The sequence below is a fragment of the Chiloscyllium plagiosum genome, unplaced genomic scaffold (genome assembly GCF_037043375.1).
Source record: "Chiloscyllium plagiosum isolate Xiang-an unplaced genomic scaffold, Cpla_swu_hap1 HiC_scaffold_34, whole genome shotgun sequence".
NCBI lineage: Eukaryota > Metazoa > Chordata > Chondrichthyes > Orectolobiformes > Hemiscylliidae > Chiloscyllium > Chiloscyllium plagiosum.
The window spans coordinates 40,724,753-40,749,433 of NW_028270172.1; the positions used below are offsets into that span (position 1 = coordinate 40,724,753).

Sequence of the window (24,681 nt, forward strand, 5' to 3'; positions counted from 1 at the left end):
AACGTCATCTACAAAATTCCATGCAAGGACTGCCACAAACACTACGTAGGTCAAACAGGAAGAAAGTTAGCCACCAGGATACACGAACACCAGCTCACCACAAAAAGACATGACTCCCTCGTAGCCCTACACACGGATGAAAAAAACTACCATTTCGACTGGGACAATACATCTATCCTGGGACAGGCTAAGCAAAGACATGCCAGAGAATTCCTAGAGGCCTGGCACTCCAACCACAACGCCTTAAACAAACGTATAGATCCAGATACCATCTATCAACCCCTCAGAAAACGAACAGGAAATGACATCACCACAAACCCCAGGAACCTCATCCAGGAGAAAGATATAAATAGAAAGCAGGAGACAACAGCTTCACTTCACTTGGAGGTCGCCACTGATGATGTTACCTAGCCAGGTAATGAAACGTCGGGATATCAAACCTACAGCTCAGCGAGCAAACCTACACCCTAAACCTCAACCTGAGCTACAAACCTTCAGAAACCTTGCAAAAATGTTTGAACTGGTTGATTAAAAATATCTATAAGTTAAAGTAGTTAATAAATAACATGGCTTAACAGGTCATACTTATATTTCAAATATAGAGAACAAATACACACAAGTACTTAGAACATATAGACAAAAAACATAGAACATTACAGTGCCGTACAGGCCCTTCAGCCCTCGATGTTGCGTCGACCTGGATCCAATCTGAAGCCCATCTAACTAACACTATTTCATTTTTATCCATATGTGTATCCAATGACTATTTAAATGCCCTTAAGGTTGGTGAGTCTACTACTGTTGCAAGCAGGGCATTTCACTCTGAGTAAACACATTACCTCTGACATCTGTCCGATAGCTATCACCCCTCAATTTAAAGAAACTTCTGAGCAGATTACAGTGGTTCCCTGATCCCAGGTAGGATCAATACCATCCCTTTGGATCTTTCTGTCTCTCCAATGAAACAAACATGGTTTCAACCTCTTATCGATTCTTTAAATCAGTCTATTCAGATGTATTAAGATTAAATTCCCTACAGTATGGAAACAGGTCCTTCGGCCCAACAAGTCCACACCGACCATCCGATGAGTAACCCTCCCACACCCATTCCCCTACCCTATATTTACCCCTGACTAACGCACCTAACACAAGGGGCAATTCAGCATGGCCAATTCACCTGACCAGCACATCTTTGGATTGTGGGAAGAAACCGGAGCACCCGGAGGAAACCCATGCATGCATGCAGACACCCACCCAATGTGGGAATTGAACCCTTGTCCTTGGTGCTGTAAGGCAGCAGTGATAACCACTGAGCCACCGTGCCGCCCCTTAAAACATGCCTCTGGAGGAGGTGGGCCTTGAACCCAGGCCTTCTGGCCCAGAGATAGGAACACTAATATTGTACCACAAAAGCCGTCAAATTTTAGCTCTTAGATAATTTCTAATGAATCTATTCAGAGATGATTGTACACACCTCTGGAGCAGGTAGGACTTGAACTCAAGCCTCCAAGAAGTAAGAAACTATCACTGTGCTACAAGAGTCCAACCACCTCTTTTTTTAATATACCCTCCCACTGTTTTTTTAATGCCCTATGCAATTGACTGATCATCTCCCTTACATACCATTTAAGTCAAATGAACATTTCGCAGAGCATTTAATTGACCGTTAATGCTCCCTGCATCTGGCATTAGTTCCCAATCCATAACATGCCAAATAAGACAATTCTCACGCATCCAGACAGCTTACCAGTTCCATCTGCTTTTTCATAGTTCAGGACTAGTCAATGAACTTTCAAGCAAATATGAAATGGTGTTTAAAAAGGTTCACCAGAAGTTTAAAGTATAGTATCAGAGATTTAATAGACACGTATTAAAGCATCCAAATTTGAAAAATGGTTTAGTTCCTTTACAAAGTACAATTTTCTCAAACTTCTATCATAAATACAACTAACTAAGATTTTTGACTAAATTGATGAAGTGAGCTTTGGAAATGTGATCTGCATGATATGTTACAATTGAGTGAAACATGCAGCTTGTGGACAGTTTTTGCCAGGTTTCAAATGGACCAATACAAGGGATTGGAGAGATATGAACACTGATACCAGTTCCTCACCTGTATCCTGTTCATTCTGTCACACAATTGAAATCTAGCATTTGCACCAGTGAGATGGCTGAATGCAAAGTAACTTACTATCCTGACCAAAAGAGAAGGACTACTATGTTGGATATAGTGGCGATGAGACATTGAAAATAAATTTAGATATTTAATTTGGCTCAGAAACTGACAAACCTCTTATTCTCTATTTCTGTTCCAGAGTACTGATGGGAAGCTATTTTTATTTAACTGTAATATGTTTGATTTCACAAGGTGAGTAGCTGTGAAATGAAGATATTGTTAAGTGACTGCATCACCTATTGAAAGAACTGATGAAAATGAAAAAACAAGAGCAAAGTCCCCAAATACCTAAAAGTAACCCTCAAGGAAATCATGCGAGGGGAGGGAGAGATGACAGGGATGGAAGGTAACAGTAGAAGATGAGAAATTCGACATCCAAGAGCTGAAATTCAGATTTGCTGCATGTAGAGTCATAGAGATGTACAGCACGGAAACAGACGCTTCGGTCCAACTTGGCCATGCCAACCAGATACCCAACCCAATTTAGTCCCACCTTCCAGCATTGGCCCATATCCCTCCAAACCCTACCTATTCATATACCTATCCTGATGCCTTTTAAATGTTGCAATTGCACTACCCTCCACCACTTCCTCTGGCAGCTCATTCCATACACATACCACCCTCTGCATGAAAATGTTGCCCCTCAGGTCTCTTTTACATCTTTCCCCTCTTACCCTAAACCTATGCCGTCTAGTTCTGGACACCCCCACCCCAGGGAAGAGACTTTGTCTATTTATCCTATCCATGCCCCTCATGATTTTATAAACCTCTATGGAGTCACCCCTCAGCCTCCGATGCTCCAGGGAAAACAGACCCAGCCTATTCAACCTCTCCCTATAGCTCAAATCCTCCAACCCTGGTAACATCCTTGTAAATCTTTTCTGAACGCTTTCAAGTTTCACAATATCCTTCCAATAGGAAGGAGACCAGATGTGCACGCAATATTCCAAAAGTGGCCTAACCAATATCCTGAACAGCCACAACATGGCCTCCCAACTCCTGTGTTCAATACTCTGACCAATAAAGGAAGGCATACCAAACACCACCTTCACTATCCTATCTACCTATGACTCCACTTTGAAGGAACTGTCTCTTTTGTTTGGCAACATTCCTCAGCACCTTACCATTAAGTGTATAAGTCCTGCTACGATTTGCTTTCCCAAAATGCAGCACCTCGCATTTATCTGAATTAAATTCCATCTGCCACTTCTCAGCCTATTGGTCCATCTGATCAAGATCCCATTGTAATCTGAGTAACCTTCTTCATTGTCTACTACACCTCCAATTTTGGTGTCATCTACAAACTTACTAATTATCCTCTTATGCTCACATCCAAATCATTTATATACTTTCATCAGGATGCATAACCAGAACAAATTGCCTCTAGTTAGTGTGCTGATTACAAATGAACAATTAGTTGCTTTCCAACTGTGTTATTCTCCCAAAACATAATATATTCTAACAATTCTTACAAAGTAATCTTAAACCAATGCTTAAATTTACATTGGTGTCAATATTAGAAAAGCTGTCAAATATATGTAGGTAAAATACGAGTTAGTTGTTCTGTCTACAATCCCAGTAATGTGGATCCATCCCAATCTGAGAGAACACATCCAATTCTTACTTCTTGGAAGTAGTGCAATTCAGTTATTTAACGCCAACTTGTTGTTCAATGTGGAGGAATGCTATACTTTACAGTTCATTATTTACCTTGGATTAAACACCTTCATTTCTGTTATAACGATGTTCTTTACATCTATGCATTCCATCAACCCTCACTTTGTCAGATAATTGTCAATGTACACTGTCCTGTTCTCTTTCCACTATTGTAATGATGAAGCGTTAAGAATTCAGTATTGGAAGCTAACATTTTCTACCCCAAGTTGCCTCGAGAAACAAAGAGCTAAGAACTTGCATTTAGATTGAATTTGTACAGCACCTTTCACAACATCAATGTCCCGTAGTGCTTAACAGCAAATTCAATAGCTTTGTACTGTAATGTAGTATTGCAGCAGCCATTTTGTGCACAGCAAACTCCCACAGTCAGCAGCATGATAATAGTCAGTTAATCTATTTTGATTATTTTGCTTTAGGGATAAATTTGGGAGCACACCGCGATCTTATGCATCCATCTGAGAAAGCAGATGGTGCCTTGGTGTAATGTCCTTTTCAAGGAAGGGCACCTCTAATAGTGTGGTACTCCATTAGGACTGGCTGTCTGACAGGACAGTAATCTTTAAGTACTACAGTAAAATGTTGGCCTAAATTGTGAACCCACAATTTTTGTCTGAAAGGTGAGTGTGCTGGTTGCTGAGCCACGGCTGACATGTAAAGTATAACCATACAAGATTGATACAAGGTTGATATTATTGTTGGTTGCGGAATAAATTTTGATGAAGGCTTCAAGTAAACAGCCTCGCCTTCTTGAGGAATGCTATATGCTCTGTAAAGTTAATTGGAACAAAAAGATAAAACCTCAATTTAATGCATTGTTTAAAGTATAGCCACACCCTCTGAGTACTACATTAAAGTGTCATCCTAACTAGTATGCCAAAGTCCAGGATTGTGACTAGACTTACAAGGTACTTAGAACAAATTCTAACAATAAAAGAGGCATGTAGTTTTGATAATGTTAGTGCAAGGAGTACAAACCACAATCAGTTATAGATACCAGTAAATCAAGTGAGAACAGTAGGTTCTGCTTTAACGCGGTAGTTCCATTCTTGTGTTAACCCATGTTACAAAAAAATCGTGTAATAACAGTACCATTTAAACTAATGGGACTGGAATCATGTTATAAGCGATACCTGCTTTAAAAGTTTGCGTTTTAGAAACCATGTCCCCAATTCATCAATCGCTTTACAGTGAATTTGCATTAACAAAATGCACTTTATAGCAGAATGACCTGTAATGGCAGTAACAAATATGGGAGATGGGTACATTTGTCGAATGAAGTGAGTGTCAGGAATGAAACTGGCTGCAAGATATTTTTGTAAGTCGTGAAATATTCCAAGGTAGATCACAAGAGTGTAACCGAACAGGGAAACTGAATCACATAAGGAAGTTTTAGGCACAGTTTGACCCAACCTTGGGAACGAGTAATGTTTTAAGGAGTAGCTTAAAGGAGAAGATGTGTTCAGGAACAGAATTCCAGATCTTAGAGCTCAAACAGCTGATGGCATGGTTGCCAATGGTGCAGTAATGAAAATTGAAACCACTCGAGAGATCTGAATTGGAGGAAGGCAGAGATCTCACAAGATAGTGACCTGGATGAGGTTATAGATAATAGGATGGTTGAGAGATTCAGAAAAGTCCAAAGAATCACATTTAAGTATTAACAAGCTGTACTAATCTTTAGAAGTTTTGATAGTAATTGAAGTAATTTAATTCTATCTTCGTACATATTCCATCTTTGCTGTGTTGACCAATACAGAAAATGCAAACTTAATGACAAAATTAAGGTATTTATTTATTCATGCAAAAGGCAAAGAAAATAACCTCATGATCTTTCCTGTGTTTCAGTAGTGCTGGCAACCTGAGAATGTGCATTATCTTCTAAATTACTGTTGGAAATATACATTATGTTATTCATATGTATAGAACGAGCTACCAGAGGAAGTGGTGGAGACAGTACAATTACATTTAAAAGGCATCTGGATGGTATACAAATAGGAGGGATTTAAAGGATATCGACCAAATGGTGGCAAATGGGGCTCGGTCAAATTGGGATGTCTGGTTGGCACCGGCAAGTTACACCAAAGGGTCTGTTTCCATGCTTCATGGCTCTTTGTTCTGCGACCTCTCGTAATTGCCATTTTGCCAATTATGCTCTGAATCTGTAAAAGCAAGGGACTGGATGAAATTATCCATATTTTATTTACAAACAAAAGCAGAATTTGCTGCTAAAACACAGCAAGTCTGGCAGCATCTGTAAGGAAAGTAGGACTACAGATGCTGGTAAAGTCAGAGTCAAAAAGAGTAGGGCTGACGATGGGCTTATGCCCAAAATTTCGAATCTCCTACTCCTCAGATGCTGCCTGACCTGCTATGCTTTTCCAGCGCCACTCTTTTTGACTCTGGCAGCATCTGTGGAGACAAAGCAGAGTTTACCCTGTTCTGAAGAAGGGCTACTGGATCCGAAACATTATCTCTGCTTTGTCTCCACAGATGCTGCCACACCTGCTGAGGTTTTCCAACAATCTCTGCTTTTGTTTCTGATTTCCAGCGTTCAGCATTCTTTGATTTTTCATATTTCATTTTTGACCTTTTTTTTTTTAGCTCACTTGAATTCTTATGCCATCACTTTACACATTAACAGAAAGCAAACTGTTGCACTGGCTGAAAACCTGAAGTAAATACGAGGCAGCATCTTTAAAGAAAAAAACGATTATCTGAATGTTCCTTTGTCAGAACTAGAAGTTAATACCGCATTTTCAAAGCTGTTTATCAGTAATATTAATGTTCCCATCCTGATAACCTGTCAGGGCAGTGTCAAGGGCAAAGCAGTTTGCTTCACTGGTACTCAATCCACCACCTTAAGCATTTACTCCTTCTCCTACTGATGCAATGACAGCATTGTGTACCATCTAAAATTGCAAGAAAACACCTAGGCTTCTGAGACATCATCTTCCAAACCTACACTTCAACCACTCGGAAGAGGGTGTTCAAAACTGGGGGGAATATTTTTAAGGTGAGAGGAGAAATATTTAAAAGGGCCTGAGAGTTAGCTTTTTTTTTACACAGAGTGATTTGTATGTGGAATGAACTGCCAGAGAAAGATGCAGGTACAGATATAACATTTAAAAGGCATTTGGACTGATAAATGAATAGGAAATGTTTGGAGGAATGTTGGCCAATTGCAGGCATGTGGAACTAGTTTAGTTTGGGAAACTTGATTGGCATGGAAGAGTGGGACTGAAGGGTCGTTTCCGTGCTGTATGCCTCTATGACTATAACTGTGACGCTAACTTATTGACTCTTCCCCAAGATAATGGCCGAGCTGCTGAATATTTCCAGCAGGTTTTTTTTCTTGTTATAAATTTCCAATTCCAGAACGTTGTTTTCTCAGTAATTGTGCATGTTGCTGTATAGTTTTTTTTGTTCATAATATTCCATCCTGTGAACTTTGCAATATAAAAGCTTGTGTTTTGTTTTTGTTTCTGATGAGTAGTGCAATTGCTGGAAAGTTTGATGGAATCTGGGACAGAGGTTCTCTGGTAGCAATCAACCCATCTGATAGACAACAGTGAGTAATTTGTTATCTGCCAGCTTGTTTATTTATTAACTTTAAGAAGTTGTTGTTCAGTATTTCACCTGAAACGTGACAAAAAGTAAACTTGTTTAATTTGTATTGTGAGACCATATTTAGCAAGTTTTGAGAAGATTTGTAACTCAGGTTGAGGTTCTGGATGTAAGTTTGCTCGCTGAGCTGGAAGGTTTGAACCTTTCAGCTCAGTAACCAAACCTACATCCAGACCATATTTAATTCTAAACGCAATGCACTGCGTGTTGTAAAGGACACATGGAATTGACACTTCTTGGGTCTCCCAAACCAAAGTGAAACCCTGAATTTAGACTCCATGTGTTTACCTCACTTATAATGAATTAATCTCAGCAATTCTATTATTTTAAAAAGAACAGAATTTGCTCAAACGTGTCAGTTCACTGAATCCATCAAATTTCCCTTCCACCATGAAAGAAAACAGTTGGATTCCATTAATGTCTCTATCTATGTTACAGCTCAGATTAGAAATTGAATGTATTGAATTATCAAATCAGAAATCTTATTCCATTGTAGTGCATATTAGTATTAAATTAAGCTGTCATTTTTAGATATAATATCTAAAGTGTTTGTTTTAAAATACACATCACCATTAACATGAAAATGTTATTTTCCTGCTTACTTTCTTTTTAAAGAAAACTTTTTAGCTATATATGTTTTGTAAAGTGTATTCCGTAAATCTGTAATTGTACCTTTCCATGAGCTTCATGGAATATAGTATGGCTGTTTATGAAAAATTACTATTGAGCATTTCAGTGTAAGCAGCAATAAATGTGATTCAGCGTGCATTGTTGTATTTTGCTACTGATGTGTGAAATCTTTTCTCTCAGAGATGGTTTCTATGTCCTTTCGTGTCCAAGCAAAATTAACTGAACCATTTGAGAAAAATGAAAACTAATATTAATGCAAAAAGTACAACTAAATTAAGCAAAGTGAAAATCAATTAAAGAAAAGAGATCAAATAGCAAAATTAAATTGAATATTATAAAGCATGTTAAAGAAGTAAGACCTTTTGTCAAATTAAAGACTTTTTCTTAATGTAATTATTGCAGTTATGCCAAACTAATGACTACACTTATGGCCAAAGGATGTCATTACCTTCTGGATGCTTTAACATACGATCAAGAAAAATTTTCTGGTAAGTAATTTCATGGTCCACTATCATATACTCAAGTGTGAAAAGCATTTGCATGTGTTTGCATAAAATGATACAAGCTTTTTGTAATGTACTTCAGTCTACCTAAGTAACCTAATAAAATACAAAAATATTTAAATAAATCTTAATATGCAAATTCTGGTTCCATGTTTTCTAATTATAGATACCTCTGATAAATCTTAATTGAAGAAAATATTTATAAACAAAAACCCTGAATTGATTTGTTTTGCATTTTCTACTGCCTCACTAAAGCCAATCTGTTAAATCATACATAGAAAAGTGTTTAGTAAAAGCAGAAAATGCTTAGCAGTTCAGACAGCATCTGTGAAGATATGCAAAATAAACATTTCAGGTTCCTGCTTTTTCCTCAAAACTGAACAAAATTAAATGTCTAATAGATCTTGAATAAGTATAAAGGCAGATGAAGTGAGGTTGTAGAAATTCAAAAGAGAAGTTGTGGTAAGGTGGAGGACAGAAGAGATTAAACGAGAAAGGGATTGTTGAGGTCAGCAAAAGCAATTGGAAATGGGACAAATAAGGAAGTAACAAAAGTTGAGTGTAGAGGCAACTTGAATGGACAAAAAAGCAGCATACTCACCAACTTCTGCCATCCAGAAGCAAGTAAAAACCAAATGAGGCAAATATTCTGGTCTGAAATTGTTGAACTCCATGTCAAGTCCAGAAGACTGTGAAATTTTCAGTCAAAAAGATGAAGTGCTGTCCTCTAGCTTAAAATGAGCTTCATTGCAATAGGTGTTGGAGGCAAAGGTAACTCCGGAGGTGAAATGGCAAGTTAAAATTGCACGAATGTTTTATTTATTTTTGATGGCAGCTTTTGATTCTACTTTCACCATTTGCTTAGATTTTAACCACATTTTATCAGCATGTCTATGAATGTTGGAAATGCCAACTTCACAGAAGTTGTTGATCAAGTGAAAGTTCTTACAACGCTGAATGAGTTGAAGAATTCCCAGAAGACAAAAGTTCCAAAAGTTTGACATAATGCTGTTGGCTTACTTTAAGTTTGTTGTGCTGTTCTGAAATGTATACCTTTTATCTAAGAAAATTACATACACAACTGAGTTTTCCAGAGCAACTGTGTGACCAATTTTCTAGCACTCTAATCGTATTCCAGTCTGCGCTTTATAATTAGTTTCTTACAAAATTTGATACGAAACGTGAATGCAAATAAAAACATGAATAAAACTACTTCAGAAAATCATTACTCATTTAAAATTTTCTCTTTTGCAGGGCCACAAATTGTGTTGTTTGAATTGTTTTGAATTATGCCAACAAAACTGGTTCACAAGAATGGTCCCAGGAATGAAAAGCTTAACATATGAGGAACATTTGTGGACTTTGGTTCTGTAGTCAGTGGAGTTTCGTAGGATGAGGGGGTATCTAATTGAAACTTACAGAATGACTTGTACAAAGTGGATGTTGGGAAGATGTTTCCATTGGTAGGAAAGACTAGGAACTGAGGGTACAGCCTTAGAGTAAAGGGAAGACCTTTAGAATAGAGATAGGGAGAAACTTCTTCAGCCAGACTGTGGTAAATCTGTGGAATTCATTGTCACAGAAGGCTGTGGAGGCCAGGTCATTGAGTATATTTAAGACAGAGAGAGAGAGAGAGGTTCTTGAATGTCATGGGGATCAAATGTTACAGGGAGAAAACGAGAGAATGAAGTTGAGAAACTTACCAGCCGTGATTCAATGGTGCAGCAGACTCGATGGGCTGAATGGCCTAATTTCTGCTCCCATGTCTTATGGTCCTTAAGATTTTCAATAGCTGATTTTTCTGTTGCTTTCCTCAAATGTACAGAAGGATCATTCAAAGCCCTAGCAAAGTATGATTTGGTGCAGTTAAAACACAGCAAAATTAGAGTTTTTGAGAGGTCTCTTGAAATTTAAGGAAGGATGGCAATCCCAAGAAATTGACGGACGGATTTTGAAAGGCTGGTATGAATTCTGCAATAATAGAGGTTGCAGGGAGAACCTGGTCACATTTGAAATGATACATCAACTTGAAAATTCATGTGTTAGCATATGGATTTTACAATATAGTGGTTAGGATACTCTGCTAGCAACCCAGGGTCTTGAGTTAAAAACACCATAGTAAATTGCAAAGTATATACTCCATAAATTAGCAATTTACAATTAGAATCAGAAAAAAAATCTCAATGAAAGATGCTGTGTTGTCGCTTTTATAACATTTACAGTTTTCTAATATCCTACAAAGTAGGGAACTTGACACATACTGAGCTATTGGCCCAGAATTTTAACTGGCGTTAAAAATTCAATCTGGCCTACAAGTGATTCTCATTTCTCTTCAAATTTTGTCATTTTCCTCAACATTATTCAACAAAAAAGTTAGGATTGAAGTATATTTTCACATTGTGTTCAAGAAAAACCAGAGACTTCAACTTTGAAGGATGTTTATCAAAATCAGGCTTTCTTTTGAAGGAAATGTCATAATGTCAGCTTGTTTCAAACAGAGAATATGGGAATCTTGCATCTCAACATTATTCCCAACTCGCTGTATTGGAAGGAGTCAGAGATTGCTTCCTTATGTTAGATTTAACAGTCAAGAAGGGAGACTCTTGTTTGGGAAGCATTCCAGCTTTGAACAAAAGGATCCTGACATTGAGTTCTTTTGATCAGAACTGAAAACAAATAATGCAAAAATCAAGATTATTAAAGAAGTACATGCTGTGCCAGATTTATTGCCCATTATTTTTTATTATTTATTGCTGTTGAGAAGATTTTGGTCAGTTACTTTCTTGAATCACTGCAATCCATTTGGTGTTGGTAGCCTTGTGAAGTCATTAGGAAAGGAATTGCAGGATTTTGACACTGAAGGAACGGTGATATATTTCCAAATTGGAATGGTGAGTGGCTTGGAGGGGAACTTGCAAGGTGGTGATATTCCCATTTGCTTGCTTCCCTTGTCCTTTGGGATGGAAGAGGCCATGAATTTGGAAGGTACTGTCTAGGAAACCTTTGTGAATTTCTACAATGCTTTTTATAGATGGTACACACTTCTACTACTGATGGTGTTAGAGGGAATGATTGGCACCACACACAAACAATCACTTGGGTTGCTTTGTCCTGAATGTTATCATTCTTTGATATTGTTAGACCTGCACTCATCCAGGCAAGTGGAGTGTAATCTTGTACCTTGTAAATGATGGATAGACATTGAAGAGCCAAAAGTCGAGTTACTCACTGCAGGATTCCTCGTCTCTGACCAGCTCTTGGAGCCACTGCTAGTCCAGTTCAGTTTCTGGTCAACAGTAATGCCCAGCCTAGTGATGGTAGTGCCTTTGAATGTCATGGGTAATAGTTAGATTCTCTTCTGTTAGAGTTAGTCATTGCCTGACATTTCTTATTTGCCACTTGTCATCCCAAATCTGGATATTGCCCATGTCTTGCTACATTTGGACATGGACTGCTTCAGTTTTTGGGAAATACAAATGGTACTGAAAATTGTGCATTCATCAACAAACATCCCATATTCTTACCTTATAGAGGGAAGATTGGTGAAGCAGCTAGAGATGGTTGGGCCCACGAACTCCTGCAGAAATGTCCTGGAGCTGAGATGACTGACTTCCAACTACCACAAGCATCTTTCTTTATACTAGCTGTATCTTTAGTCAGTGACAAGTTTTCCACTGATTTCCATTAACTTCAGTTATGTTCGGGCTCCTTGTTGCCACATAATGTGGCTTTGATTTCACTTCAACTCAGGAATTCAATCGTTTGTACATGTTTGACCTAAGGCAGTAATGAGGAAAGGAGTTGAGTGGCCCTGCTGGAGCCCAAATTGAATTTCAGTGATTAAATTATTACAAGGCAGGTACTTCTAGATAGAAGTGTTGACAACATCTTCCATCATTTTACTGATAATTGAGAGTAGACAGTCAAGGCAGTAATTAGCATGTTGGTTTTGTCTGTGTTTTGTGAGCACAACATACCTAAGAAACATTTTTGGGTAGATTCCAATGTTGTAGCTTTATTGAAACAGCTTGGCTAGGCCATGTGACAAGTTCTGGAACACAAATATTCAGGAATACTGCTGGAATGTATCAAGATTCATAGTTTTTGTAGTATCCAGTTCCTTCAGCTAGCCCTTGGTTTCATAGGGAGCAAATTGATTTAGCTAAAGACTGGCATCTGTGATATTAGGGACCTCTGTGAGACTGAGGTGAATTATCCACTCGGCACTTCTGGCTGAAGATTGTTGAGAATGCTCCAACTTTACCTTTTGCACTACTGTGCTTGGCAACCCCTTTGCTGAAGATGGGAGTATCTATGGAACCTGCCTCATCTGTTAAATTGGTGAATTGTCCGTCACTGTTCAAAACTTATAAATTAAGCTCTAACTCTTCACTTTAGATTGTTTTTGGCTAGGTCCTTAGAGTATCTTGAAAGTTGTTTTTGCTATTTTCAGAAGCTGAGTGTATCGCTGACAAGGTTAGCATTTGTTGGCCATCTGTAATAGTTATTGAAAATAAGGTAATGAGTCTTCAGCCACTACTGTCCAATGCCATTAGGAAGGGAGTTTAAGGTTTTTCAACCAATAACATTGAATGAACAGCAATATACTTCCAAATCAGTCTAGTGTGTGACTTGAGAAAAATTTACATCTGGTGATTTTTCTCCCGTATCTGTTAACCTAGTAGCTCTAAATACTAGAGGTTCAATGTTTGGAAATTACAATCAAAAGAAGCTTGGCAGGTTGCTATTGTACATATCGTATTTGATCATTTCTGCTACCATGCTTCAGTGGGGGATGGAATAAATGTTTGAGTGGTGGACAGGATGGTTTTGGTCTAGATGCTGTAGAGCTTCTGGAATGTTGTTGAAACTTCACCCATTCAGGCAAGTGTAGAGTATTCCATCGATTTCCTTTTGTACCTTGCTCAGGTTTTGGCAGACTCAGAGGTGAGTTTCTTGCACATTCCCTGCCTCTTGGTTTCTGGTCAATGATAACCTCCAAGACACCGAAGTTGAATAAATCTGTGATAATAATACCCTTGAATGTCATGAGGAAGTGGTTAGATTGTCTCCTGCTGGAGATGAGTCACTGCTTGTCCCTTATATGGTTTTATGTAGCTCCAGTCTGAATGTTGTCTCAGTCTTGCTGCATTTGAGCACTGAATCCTTCAGAATTTCACAAGGCTTGTGTTGTACAGAATACAGTACAATCATTAATAGACATCTCCGCTTCTCACCTTTTTATGATGGAGGGAAGGTCTATCAATAAAGCAGCTGAAGATGTTTGGATCAAGGCCACTATCCTGAGGAATTTCTGCAGCATTGTCCTGTAACTAGAATGATTAATCTTCTTTTGTAATAGGTAAGACTCCAATGATTGGGAGAAAGTGAAAACTGCAGATGCTGGAGATCAGAGTTGAGAGTGTGGTGCTGGAAAAGCACAGCAGGTCAGGCAGCATCCGAGGAGCAGGAGAATGGACATTTTGGGTATAAGCCCTTCATTATGAACCCCTTCTTGATGAAGGACTTATGCCCAAAAAGTCAATTCTCCTGCTCCTCGGATGCTGCCTGACCTATTATGCTTTTCCAGCACCACACTCTCAACTCGAGTCTCCAGTGATTGGAGACTTTTCCTCCTGATTCCCAATTGCTTCAGTTTTGCTTTGGCTCCTTGCTGCCCCGCTCTTTGATAGCTTGATGTCAACTTGCTTCGGAAACTCACCTCAATTTTGATGCTCAGTTCCTTTGACCTTGCTTCAACCAAGGCTGTTGAAAGATTTGGAGCCAGGTCACCCTGGCAGAATCTAAACTGAGTATCATGGCTGGTTCTGGAGCACACAACTTGTCTACCCCAGCCAGAATTTTATCAGGATTCTCATGATTTGCTGTATTAATTGCAATCACTATACCTTGATAACATGAATTGAATTAGTTGAGAGTGCTGCTTCCGGTGGGCCACAATACCTCATGGATTTCAAGTTTTCAGCTACTGTTTTGAATTTATCCTGTTCAGCATAGTGATAGTGTCACACAACACAAAGAAGAATATTCTGAGTGTGAAAATTCTGCTTCACCTCAATAAGAACTGTAAAGTGACGATTTCTGCTGATTCTATGGGCAAATGCATCTGTGACTGATAGTGATGTGTCATTTCTCTTGGCACCTATCACCAGCTCAGTCTGTAGTTGTGCCCTTCAGACTCTGCCAGAGCCACTCATGGTGATGAAGGTTGTACACTAGGTTAAGGACTTCATTCTGTGCCCTTGTCATCCATAATGCTTCTTCCAAATGGTGTTCAATAAGAAAGAGTACTAATTCATCAGAGGAAGGGAGGTAGTTGATAATTAGCAGGGGTTCCTTGCCCACATTTGACCTGGTGCCATGAAACTTGATGGGTCTGGAGTTGGTGTTGAAGATTCCCAGGACCACTGCTTCCCAACCATTTACCTCTCTGCTGCCACCTGTAATATCACTGGGACAGTAATGGTGGCAGCTAAGACTGGGTCATTGGCAGTAAGATACGATTTGGTGACTATTTTAAGGCCATTGCAAGACACACTTGGAATAAGTCCCCAAATGTGCATGAAGAGCACTTTACAGAGTCAACTGAGCTGGGTATACCTTTGTCATCTAGGTGGTCAATCAGATCAGTTTCTTTGTTTTGTTTATTTATCTCTTTGTTGCAATTTGATACATCCAAGTATTTTCCAAGAATAATTAACCTGGAGTTAAAAAGTTAAGTATAGCAGATTTCCTTCCATAAAGGACATTAGTGAAACCAGATAGGTTTTTACAACAGCTTTTTATTCGCATTTATCAATTTAATTGAATTTAAATTATAACGGTGGGATTTCAATTCATGCCTCAGTATTAAGGCAGCCCTCCACTAGTCCAGTAATATTACTACTTTGTTACTGTCCCACTGATCCGCCTTTGCATCCCAATCATAGTTGTTCATCTGTAGAATTTTGTGACTTTCCTTTGTATCATGTATCTGTTTGATCACTTGATTTTAAATTAGTACTTTAAATGTATATTGCATTGTTTTTGTAGGTCCACCATTTTCTACTCCCCTGCATGTAATCCATGACCTCTATGGTGAGTTTGTTTAAAGGATTTTGTAAGAATTAAAGATTGATGTTATGATTCCAAGCTGATAGACTACTGGACAAGTCAAATACTAGAATAAAACCTTGCTTGATAGATCATATGTTTAATATTTTGTTCATTAGTTAACATGGTGGTTAGTCACTAAAAATATTTACATGAAGCTGCAAATATTCTTTAACAACAAACCATAATTTTATTACACAAAAGAAAGAAAGCAAGCAAAGCAATTTAAATATACATTACAATTAGAACTGAAGAACAAAGTTTCAACCTGCTTCCCAATACTATCCATTATATGGATCCAAGTACAGAGGAGTAATGCTCTAATCTCAACTCTTCAAATTTCCACTTAACTAACTACTTCTAGTTTCTCATTCTTAAACTAAAGAGGCGTTTTTTACAATTCCTCTCTGGATCTGATGGCATGGACCTTTCACAATTCTGAAAACCAAAATATTTTCAGTTCCAAAAATCCAAAGATTTCTGTACCAAATTCTCTTGGCTTACAAATTTCTTAAACTACAAAAAATACTTCTGCTGTCGTGACTTGTTTCCTCTGAATGGAACTGAACTAAACTGTGTTTCCTTGCTAGGAGAGAAACTAAGCTTGTTTCTGAGCTCAACTCATGATTCTCGTCAACTAAAACTCTGGTATTTACTGTTCTGAAGTCAAAGCAATACAGATGGCTTAAAATAATTATACTGCATGTAATAAACTGAAAATTATAAATATCTTGTTCCCTGAACACTCCATGGGTGTTCTCAGGCTTTCGACTGCATTCACATGTCTTCTTGGAGCCAATGCATTTAGGTCACTGTTTCAGAATAACTTTGTGACCTTTTTGAACAAAAAGTCCTTCAAGGTACTAATCAATATCCATAGACTTCTCTTTTCAAAACAATCCAAATTGTAAGAATGATGACATATTTTACAGATCATTATCACATAACTGAATTGTGCCAATCATAATAAATGTCTGACACTGATTCTATGTAAATGTGGGAATCTGTTCTCGATGTCATTCTGGTAATAGGTCAAAAAGAATTGACACAAAAATAACTAAAGTTCACAACATAGAACTTCCCAACCAACCTTCAGACCCAAATCGTCCAATTTTCCAATGCAGAAGGAAAAAAACCAGTGAACTTCATTATTTTTGCCCTTGTGTAATCAATCCTCAGGAAAGCCATCTTGGTTCAGTACATATAGGTATAAATATTTGGTCCCATTCTCCACAGAATTGATTGGTAGATTACAAAGGAAAGAAAATAACTACCAAAAATAAATGTAACAAAGTTAACAAATACTAGAGAATTGTATTTAACTTGAAACGTTTTGAATGTTGTCATCATTTTTGTGACATCACTTGTTTTGCTAATTTAATGTGAATTTTTCAAAGTTGATGATGCAATTTCCCTGTCAATAATAACTTGATGTCAGTGCAGTCACTTCTTGAAAATTAATTTACTATTTCTTCTTCCATTACCTTTATTTTATACAATTTAACATTTGAAAAACTGTCACATTAAGCTTTAGGCTCTGAAGTAAATTATTATTGATACTCTTCTTACAGGCCAATCATGCAACATTCAACTGTTAGAATCATCAGATGCTTTGACTGACAGACAGAGAAGTTGGGGTCTGGATTCCTTCACTGAACAAATCCACTTAATTACATTGAAGACCAATACGGATTCCTGTGCTTAAATATATTGACAAATGCTGCATTGATTTTATTAAAAATTTGAAAACTAGAAATGTAAATCTGATTAGGAAAATTTAAAACATTAGGTTTGGGATTGAATTGGAAATTGGGGGCTTTTAGTTCCCCTGATGGCAGATTATGTGCTGTATGCTCTCTTAATTCCAACATGTAGGCAAGGTTTTTTCCCTGGGGTGAGGGAATTCAGAACTAGAGGGCATAAGTTTAGGGTGAAAGGGGAAAGATATAAAAGGGAATTAAGGGGCAACCTTTTCATGCAGAGAGTGGTACAAACTTTTAGAACAAAATGAAATGGGTTTCTTGTATTATTTGCAGTTATACTGTGAATGCAGATCCAGGGTATTCTGTAAGTGGTTTCTTTTCCATTGCTTTCACCCTCCTTTCAAAATATTTGTCAGTATTTCCACCCCCCCCCCCTTAAAACCTACATTCGACTTCTGTGTACTCTCAACATAATATTCTATCAACAAGCTCTCTTAATCTCCAAATTAGTGATTGTGTTGCCTCCCAAATTCATGTCCATCCTGTCACCACTTTTTTCGATATTCCATGGTCAAGTTTCTGCTTCTGCATTCTGCACCAAAACAGCCCAAATCAACCATCAAATGGCATCTGCTGTGGCAATATTATTCCTTCTTAGGTTACATCCGAGAAGCAAAGAACAAAGAAAATTACAGCACAGAAACGGGCCCTTTGACCCTCCAAGCCTGCGCCGATCCGTAACCTCTATCCAAACCTGTTGCTTATTTTCTAAGGGTCTATATCCCTTTGCTGTCTGCCCATTCATGTATCTGTAGAGATACATGCCATCCACATTGTCTATACTTCTCATGATTTTGTAAACCTCAATCTTCATCTTTCTAATGAAAATAATCCTAATCTAGTCAACCTCTCTTCACAGCTAGCACTTCCATACCAGACAACATCCTGGTGAACCTCCTCTGCACCCTCTCCAAAGTATCCACATCCTTTTGATAATGTACTGACCAGAACTGTACACAGTATTCCAAATGTGGCCGAACCAAAATCTTATACGACTGCCAACTCTTGTACTCAATGTCCCTTCCAATGAAGGAAAGCATGCCATATGCCTGCTTGACCACTCTACTGACCTGCATTGTCACCTTCAGGGAACAATGGACCTGAACACCAAGGTCTCTTTTTGTATCAATTTTCCCGAGGACTTTTAATGTTGCTGCTTGTGACCCATATAAGGTTCATCCCACGCTTGTTATTTAATCTCATAAAATCATAGAATGGTTACAATTCAAGTGGCAGCTATTTAGCCCACTGTGTCTTTGCCAGCTCTCTGAAAGAGCAATTTCTCTTTTGCCACTTCCCAGCCTCCTCCTATTAAGTAGTGATCTAATTCCCTTTTCGGAGCTACACTCAAATCTATTTACAGGGGAACCTCAATTATCTGAATGAGATGGGCAGGCACTATTATGTTCGGATAATCAATTATTCAGTTAATTGATTAAATGCCTTTCCTCTGAGGCTGGGAGTTTTTATAGTCTGCTCCCTCTTCAGAAGAGTGAAGCTGCAGCAGCACAGCATGCGAGCCCCAGCCCCAGGCCCCACCGTCCCCGTCTAAAACCGCCCCCGACAATGTCCAACACTGCCCTCCGCTCCCCAACCCCATCCAACACTGCCCCTGACTAACACCGTCCCCTGCCCTACACTGCACCCCCCTCCTCACGTGCACCCCCGCCCCCTCTCTGGGGCAGCTTGCCTGGACACCAACAAGACTGCTGCTGCACTTGCCTTTGTAGGGTAAGTCTCCAGATAGCACGTGCGCACACAGCCACACACAACTTTTTACTGCAACATTTTGACTGGTTCCACATTTGCCCTGTACAGGATAATGTTGGAGAGCTTATCTAGGGGAGTTTAGGGTACACCCCTCTGTGGAACTCCAGGCAAAGTGTGGGGAGAGAGAGAGAGGGTGGGAGGTCAGTCATTTGGAGACTGTTTCTGTTTAATCACTGTAAACAAAAGATGTAATCACTGTTGGAAACACGTCTTTGATGTTATGTTTCTATCAGGACCTCGAGATCTCCTTTGGATAATCCAATTTTTGAATAATTGGTATTCAGATCATCGAGGTTCCTCTGCACACTATTTCCTTTCACCTTTTCAACATAGCAGATGGTTTGTTTCTCCATGTTTCTATTTCAGTGTTCCCACTTTGTCCTTTACCTTTCTGTAGCTTTTGACAAGATTAATCATATCATCCTCATCCAAGAACTCTGTTTTACAGACTATTGTGATTTGTTTATACTTTTACTTTCCCAATCCCTGCTAGAACAATCTGTCATTGGTTTCTCATCCTTCACATTATTTCAAGTACATTTTGTTGCTTTGCATATATAGAAAGCAATTAGCTTTAACATAATTGTGATGCATTCAGTATCTCTTGTGATGTTAGGTGAGTGTTGAGAGAGACCTATAGAATTGTCCCAGAAGTGTAATACGAGCATCCGAACAAATCAGGAGCAGAAATAGAACCCTTGGCCCATTGCACCTGAATCTACCATTCAATAAAATCATGATTTATTGCTGTCAACTCGAACTGGATTGATTCTGTTTTTGCTCCAGCAAGGATATCCCTTCTTTCCAAGATTACAATATCTTTCTTAGTCAGTACTGCGATCTCATCTCCCCTTTTTGAACACTTTATAGCCAAGAATATCAAGAACCCAGGCCTCACCATTTTTCATCCACATTTCTGTTGTTGTTACCATATTACATTCCCACAAAGCTGTTGTAAGTCACAAACTAAACAATCATTATGTATAGAAGTCATGACAAGACTGAAGATAATGGCTTTGAGGAAAAGGCACTCAGGTCTAATGAAAGACTGAGGAGGCAGCGTAAAGGACGTGCAAGTTTATTAATGTGGGAGGTTGATGTGAAAAGTGCAAGTGAGGTAAGATGTTGCATGTAATTGTGAGGGTGGCAGAATGTGAGTCTTGGTGCAAAGTCGATGTAGTGATAGAGATATTGTGAGGAAGCAGAGAGAAGAGTGGCACACTCGAGTTGAAAAGACAATTGACCTTCTTTGCAAGACTACAGGCTGCTCCTACATATAACTCAGAATCGACTGTCAGTGTGTACTGGTACATCTGCTCTGCTAGTCTTCTGGGAAGAGAACACTCTTGTTTGGCACCAACCTGTCCATCAAGACCTCCAGGTCCCTGTTGGAGAAATGCAGTGCTATCCTCCCCTTCTTTACCAGATTGTGACTTGTCCATCACTGAGAATGACAGCTTTGGAATGCTAGTATTTATCTGGGTGCACAGTGCCTTTTTACGATGGTGCAGGCACAAGGGATGCCAGTCTTTGGGTGGATATCCACTGATTGCTAAGTTGTTTTTAGTAATAATGTGTAAGATGGAGCAGAAATCAGACGTGATACAACAGTGTGGAGCAGGATAAGGTAGTCAATGTTTGTTAAGATAGAGCAATAAAATTCTTATACCTCATAGTGGTAAACCTTCCAAAACTCTTGATATGACTCAGACTTTGCCAAAAACAATGTAAGATTTAATTATATGTATGTAACTCAGATTCATCATGATTTGCATTGCGTAATAATTTGCTGGAATATTAACAAAATTCTACTAAACTGCCCTCCTAAAATTAATTAAAAAATTGCTCTCATCACTGAGCCCGTCACTGGATTGCCATTTTCCTGGATTATGCCATTTTTCATCAGAAACAAAGATGTGTGGCAATCTCAATAGTTGCAATAAATCTGCCTCCTGGTCATGCTTCAATCTGAGTAAGGGTATTGTTTTTTATATAGGGTTAAGTGATTAATTAGCAAGATAAGCCATTCGCTAGTTATCTGTAAAGTTCCTGACTCATCATTAACATATATCATGAACAGTTCAAAATTCATGGTGATAGTGCAAAATAAACATGGAACTAAATTTACAGCATTGACTATATAACTGTTCCAGCAAATTTGGAATCCTTATATGTAACATCAATCATTCTAAAGAGTTGATAAAATTAATGCAACTTGCCGCTAGTGTGGTCGCTGCTACTCTCTCAACTATGTATCCCAGTATTAGCAGATTACAGAATATTTCTACCTCAGCAATTACAGTTGCACTATTGCGAAAGAAAAAGATAGTTCCATTATGCATTTGAAATGTTAACAGGGAATATGAACAAATGTTATGTTCTTACAAAAGCAGGGGCTGGATTTTATGCTTCACCGCTTGTGAGTTTGAAGAGCGAAAGTGTGGAAGAATAAATTCCAGCTGGTGAACTTCCTGCCACCTATTCATATGCCACAATATCTGAAATTTTATGGAAGCAGGGGAAGCATTTAGTACCTGGCCTGTGGGGCTATTGATGATACAAATATGTTAGCAAGGAGCCGAGCGATCACTTTCCTCGCCTGGGGTACACCTGATCAAGTCCTGGGGATTTATCTACCTTTATGCGTTTTAAGACAGACTGTAATATGGACGTTTCAAAATATCGCTACTTATTTCCACAAGTTTGTTATCTTCCAATTCTTCACAGTAAACACTGATGCAAAATACTCATTTAATATCATCCTCATCTCCTGTGGTTCCACACCAAGGTGGCCTTGTTGAGCTTGAAAGGTTCCTGTTCTCTTTCTTGTTATTCTTTTGACCACCTGATTTCACTCTTAATGTCTACTTCTATGCCTTTATACTCTTCTAGCGATTCACTCTATACCTGCTGTCTATATCTGACATATGCTTCCTCCTTTTTCTTGACCAAAACCTAAATTTCTCTAGATATCCAGCATTCCTTACACTTACCAACCTTGCTCTTCACCCTAACAGGAGCATACTGTCTCTGGACTGTTGTCTCATTTTTGAAGGCTTCCCATTTTCTAGCTGTCCCTTAACCTGAGAATTTCCACCCCCAATCAACCTTTGAAACTTCTTGCCTAATACCATCAAAATTGTCCTTCCTCCGCTTTAGAACTTTAATTTTTAGATCTGGCCTATCCTTTTCCATGACTATTTTAAAACTAATAGAATTATGGTCACTGGTTCCTGTGGCCCACTGGTCCACAGTACTCCCACACTGACACCTCAGTCACCTGCCTTGCCTTATTTCCCAAGAGTTGGTCAAGTTTTGCTCCTTCTCTGGTAGATACGTCCATATACAGAAGCAAAAAATGTTTTTATCCACAATTAAATTCCTCTCCATCCAAGCCCTTAACATTATGGCAATTCTAGTCTATGCTTGGAAAGTTAAAATCTCCTACCATTACCACCCTATTACCCTTACTGAGATCTCCTTACAAATTTGTTTCTCAATTTCCTGCTGACTACTGGGGGATCTATAGTAGAATCGCAATAAAGTGATCATCCCTTATTTATTTCTCAGTTCCACCCAAATAACTTCACCGGATATACTGCCTGGAATGTCCTCCCCAAGTACACAGTAATGTTATCCCGAATCAAAAACGCTACTCCCCATCTTCTCGCCCCCCCCCCTCCCCCCCAGTGTCATTCCTAATAGCATCTATACTTTGGAACATTAAGCTGCCAGTCCTGTCCATCCCTGAGCCACATCTCTGTAATAGCTATAATATCATAATTAATGTTCCCAATCATGCTTTGAATTCATCTACCTGAAATGTTAGGCTTCTTGCATTTAATTTATTAGTGTTTGTTCCTGTTGACTATTTCCCAATGGTCCTTTTTCTCCTTTTCCCAACTGCCTCAGACTGATCCCTCTTCTCACCCACACCCCTTAGGTAATTTAAATCTTCCTGTGTGACTCTAGCAATTCTCCCCAGCAGTATATTAGTTCCTTTCCAATACAGGTGCAACCTATCCTTCTTTTACAGTTCACTTCAATCCCAGAAGAGCTTCTAATGATCCAAACATGTGTATCCTTCTCCCCTGCACCTTCCTCAGCCATGCATTCATCTACTCTATCCTCCTATTCCTACTTTCACTAGCATGTGGCACTGGGAGGAATCTAGGTATTACTACCCTCAAGGACCTACTTTTTAATGTCCTGCCTAATTTTCTACATTCTCTCCTCAGAACCTCATCCTTTTCTCTTTCTATTGATCACAACTTTGAAGATACTCAATGAACGTGCATAGTCATTTGAGGTGAAAACAACAAATGTTGGAGATCACAGCGGGTCAGGCAGTATCCATGGAGAGAGAGCAAGCTAAGGTTTCGAGTGGACCCTGACCCACTGTGATCTCCAGCATTTTTATTTTTGGTACAGATTTTGCAGTACTAGCATTTGCAGTACTCTGTTCATACATAGTCAATTGAGGGACAGGATTCCAAAGAATCACAGCCATCTGAAGAAAGAAATTAAGTATGTATGTTGAAATTATATAATCATGAGAAAACAAATGTTAAAACTAAAATAGACCTAACTGTGTACAATCACATTTTTGCTATTTTCTGAATCGTTTCCTGTTAGAACATGTTCAGATTTTATACATAAGTGTAAGTGAATGTTATATAAGTATGTTTTATCAAAAATGTAAAAATGATCATTTGTAATTTGATAGAAAAATAACATTTTCTATTTTTGAGTAGGATAATAAGAAATATATTTTTCAAAGAAGTATGTTTTGTGTGTGCGTAGCAGATCTTGCATTTTTTTAAAACTATAAATGTATCAGTAAGGACAGCTTTAAAACAAACCTTTTAGTGCAAGATGCATGCAATTAAGACGATTCTATCTGTTACTGATGTTTGTAATCAAAAATTGCTACAATAGTGCATTCAGAATATTAAAACAATAATTGTTACAATTATTACCTGTTCCTCGAACAAAAGGCATTATCTACAAACATGGTGTAATTATATAACTGATAAGGTTTATATCAGGCACAATAAGCTTTTGATTAGATATCCCTTTGAAACAATGAAATGCAACACAGTGATTAACCTTTTATCCCCACACTAAAAACATGGGTTTACTTCCTCAGCTAATGATAAAATTTCTATTTTTTTGTTGTCTTCTTACATAATTTAGTAAATTCTAGTGTAAACAATTAATTCTTGAATGTTATGATCAACAGAGAAATCATAACTTGCACAGGTTATTCCCAGTGAACAAATTAAACTAATCGCAAAACAAAATTTTGTTTTGAGACTGATACTGCAACAAACTAAAATCAAAATTGACTAAACATTTCTAAACTATTAGTCTAAGCTGCAAAAATTGTAACTAATTAATATCTTTAAAATTACAATCCACAGAA

At 38.3% G+C, this 24,681-nt stretch overlaps 2 protein-coding genes across 3 annotated transcripts in view; one reads left to right on the forward strand and one right to left on the reverse strand.

Moving 5' to 3' along the window:
* Positions 1-23,839, forward strand: part of LOC122564372 (putative thiopurine S-methyltransferase) — a 73,066-nt gene extending 49,227 nt beyond the window's left edge. Inside the window, exons 5-9 of the mRNA XM_043719153.2 lie at positions 2,316-2,368; positions 7,347-7,421; positions 8,510-8,595; positions 15,664-15,708; positions 17,295-23,839. Coding sequence (XP_043575088.2) covers positions 2,316-2,368; positions 7,347-7,421; positions 8,510-8,595; positions 15,664-15,708; positions 17,295-17,428 — 393 coding nt within the window. The 3' untranslated portion in view covers positions 17,429-23,839. The remainder of the gene's footprint in view (positions 1-2,315; positions 2,369-7,346; positions 7,422-8,509; positions 8,596-15,663; positions 15,709-17,294) is intronic.
* The window catches only part of LOC148141147 (uncharacterized), a 153,302-nt gene that overhangs the window by 21,004 nt on the left and 107,617 nt on the right, over positions 1-24,681 (reverse strand). The gene's annotated exons all lie outside the window — the stretch shown is intronic.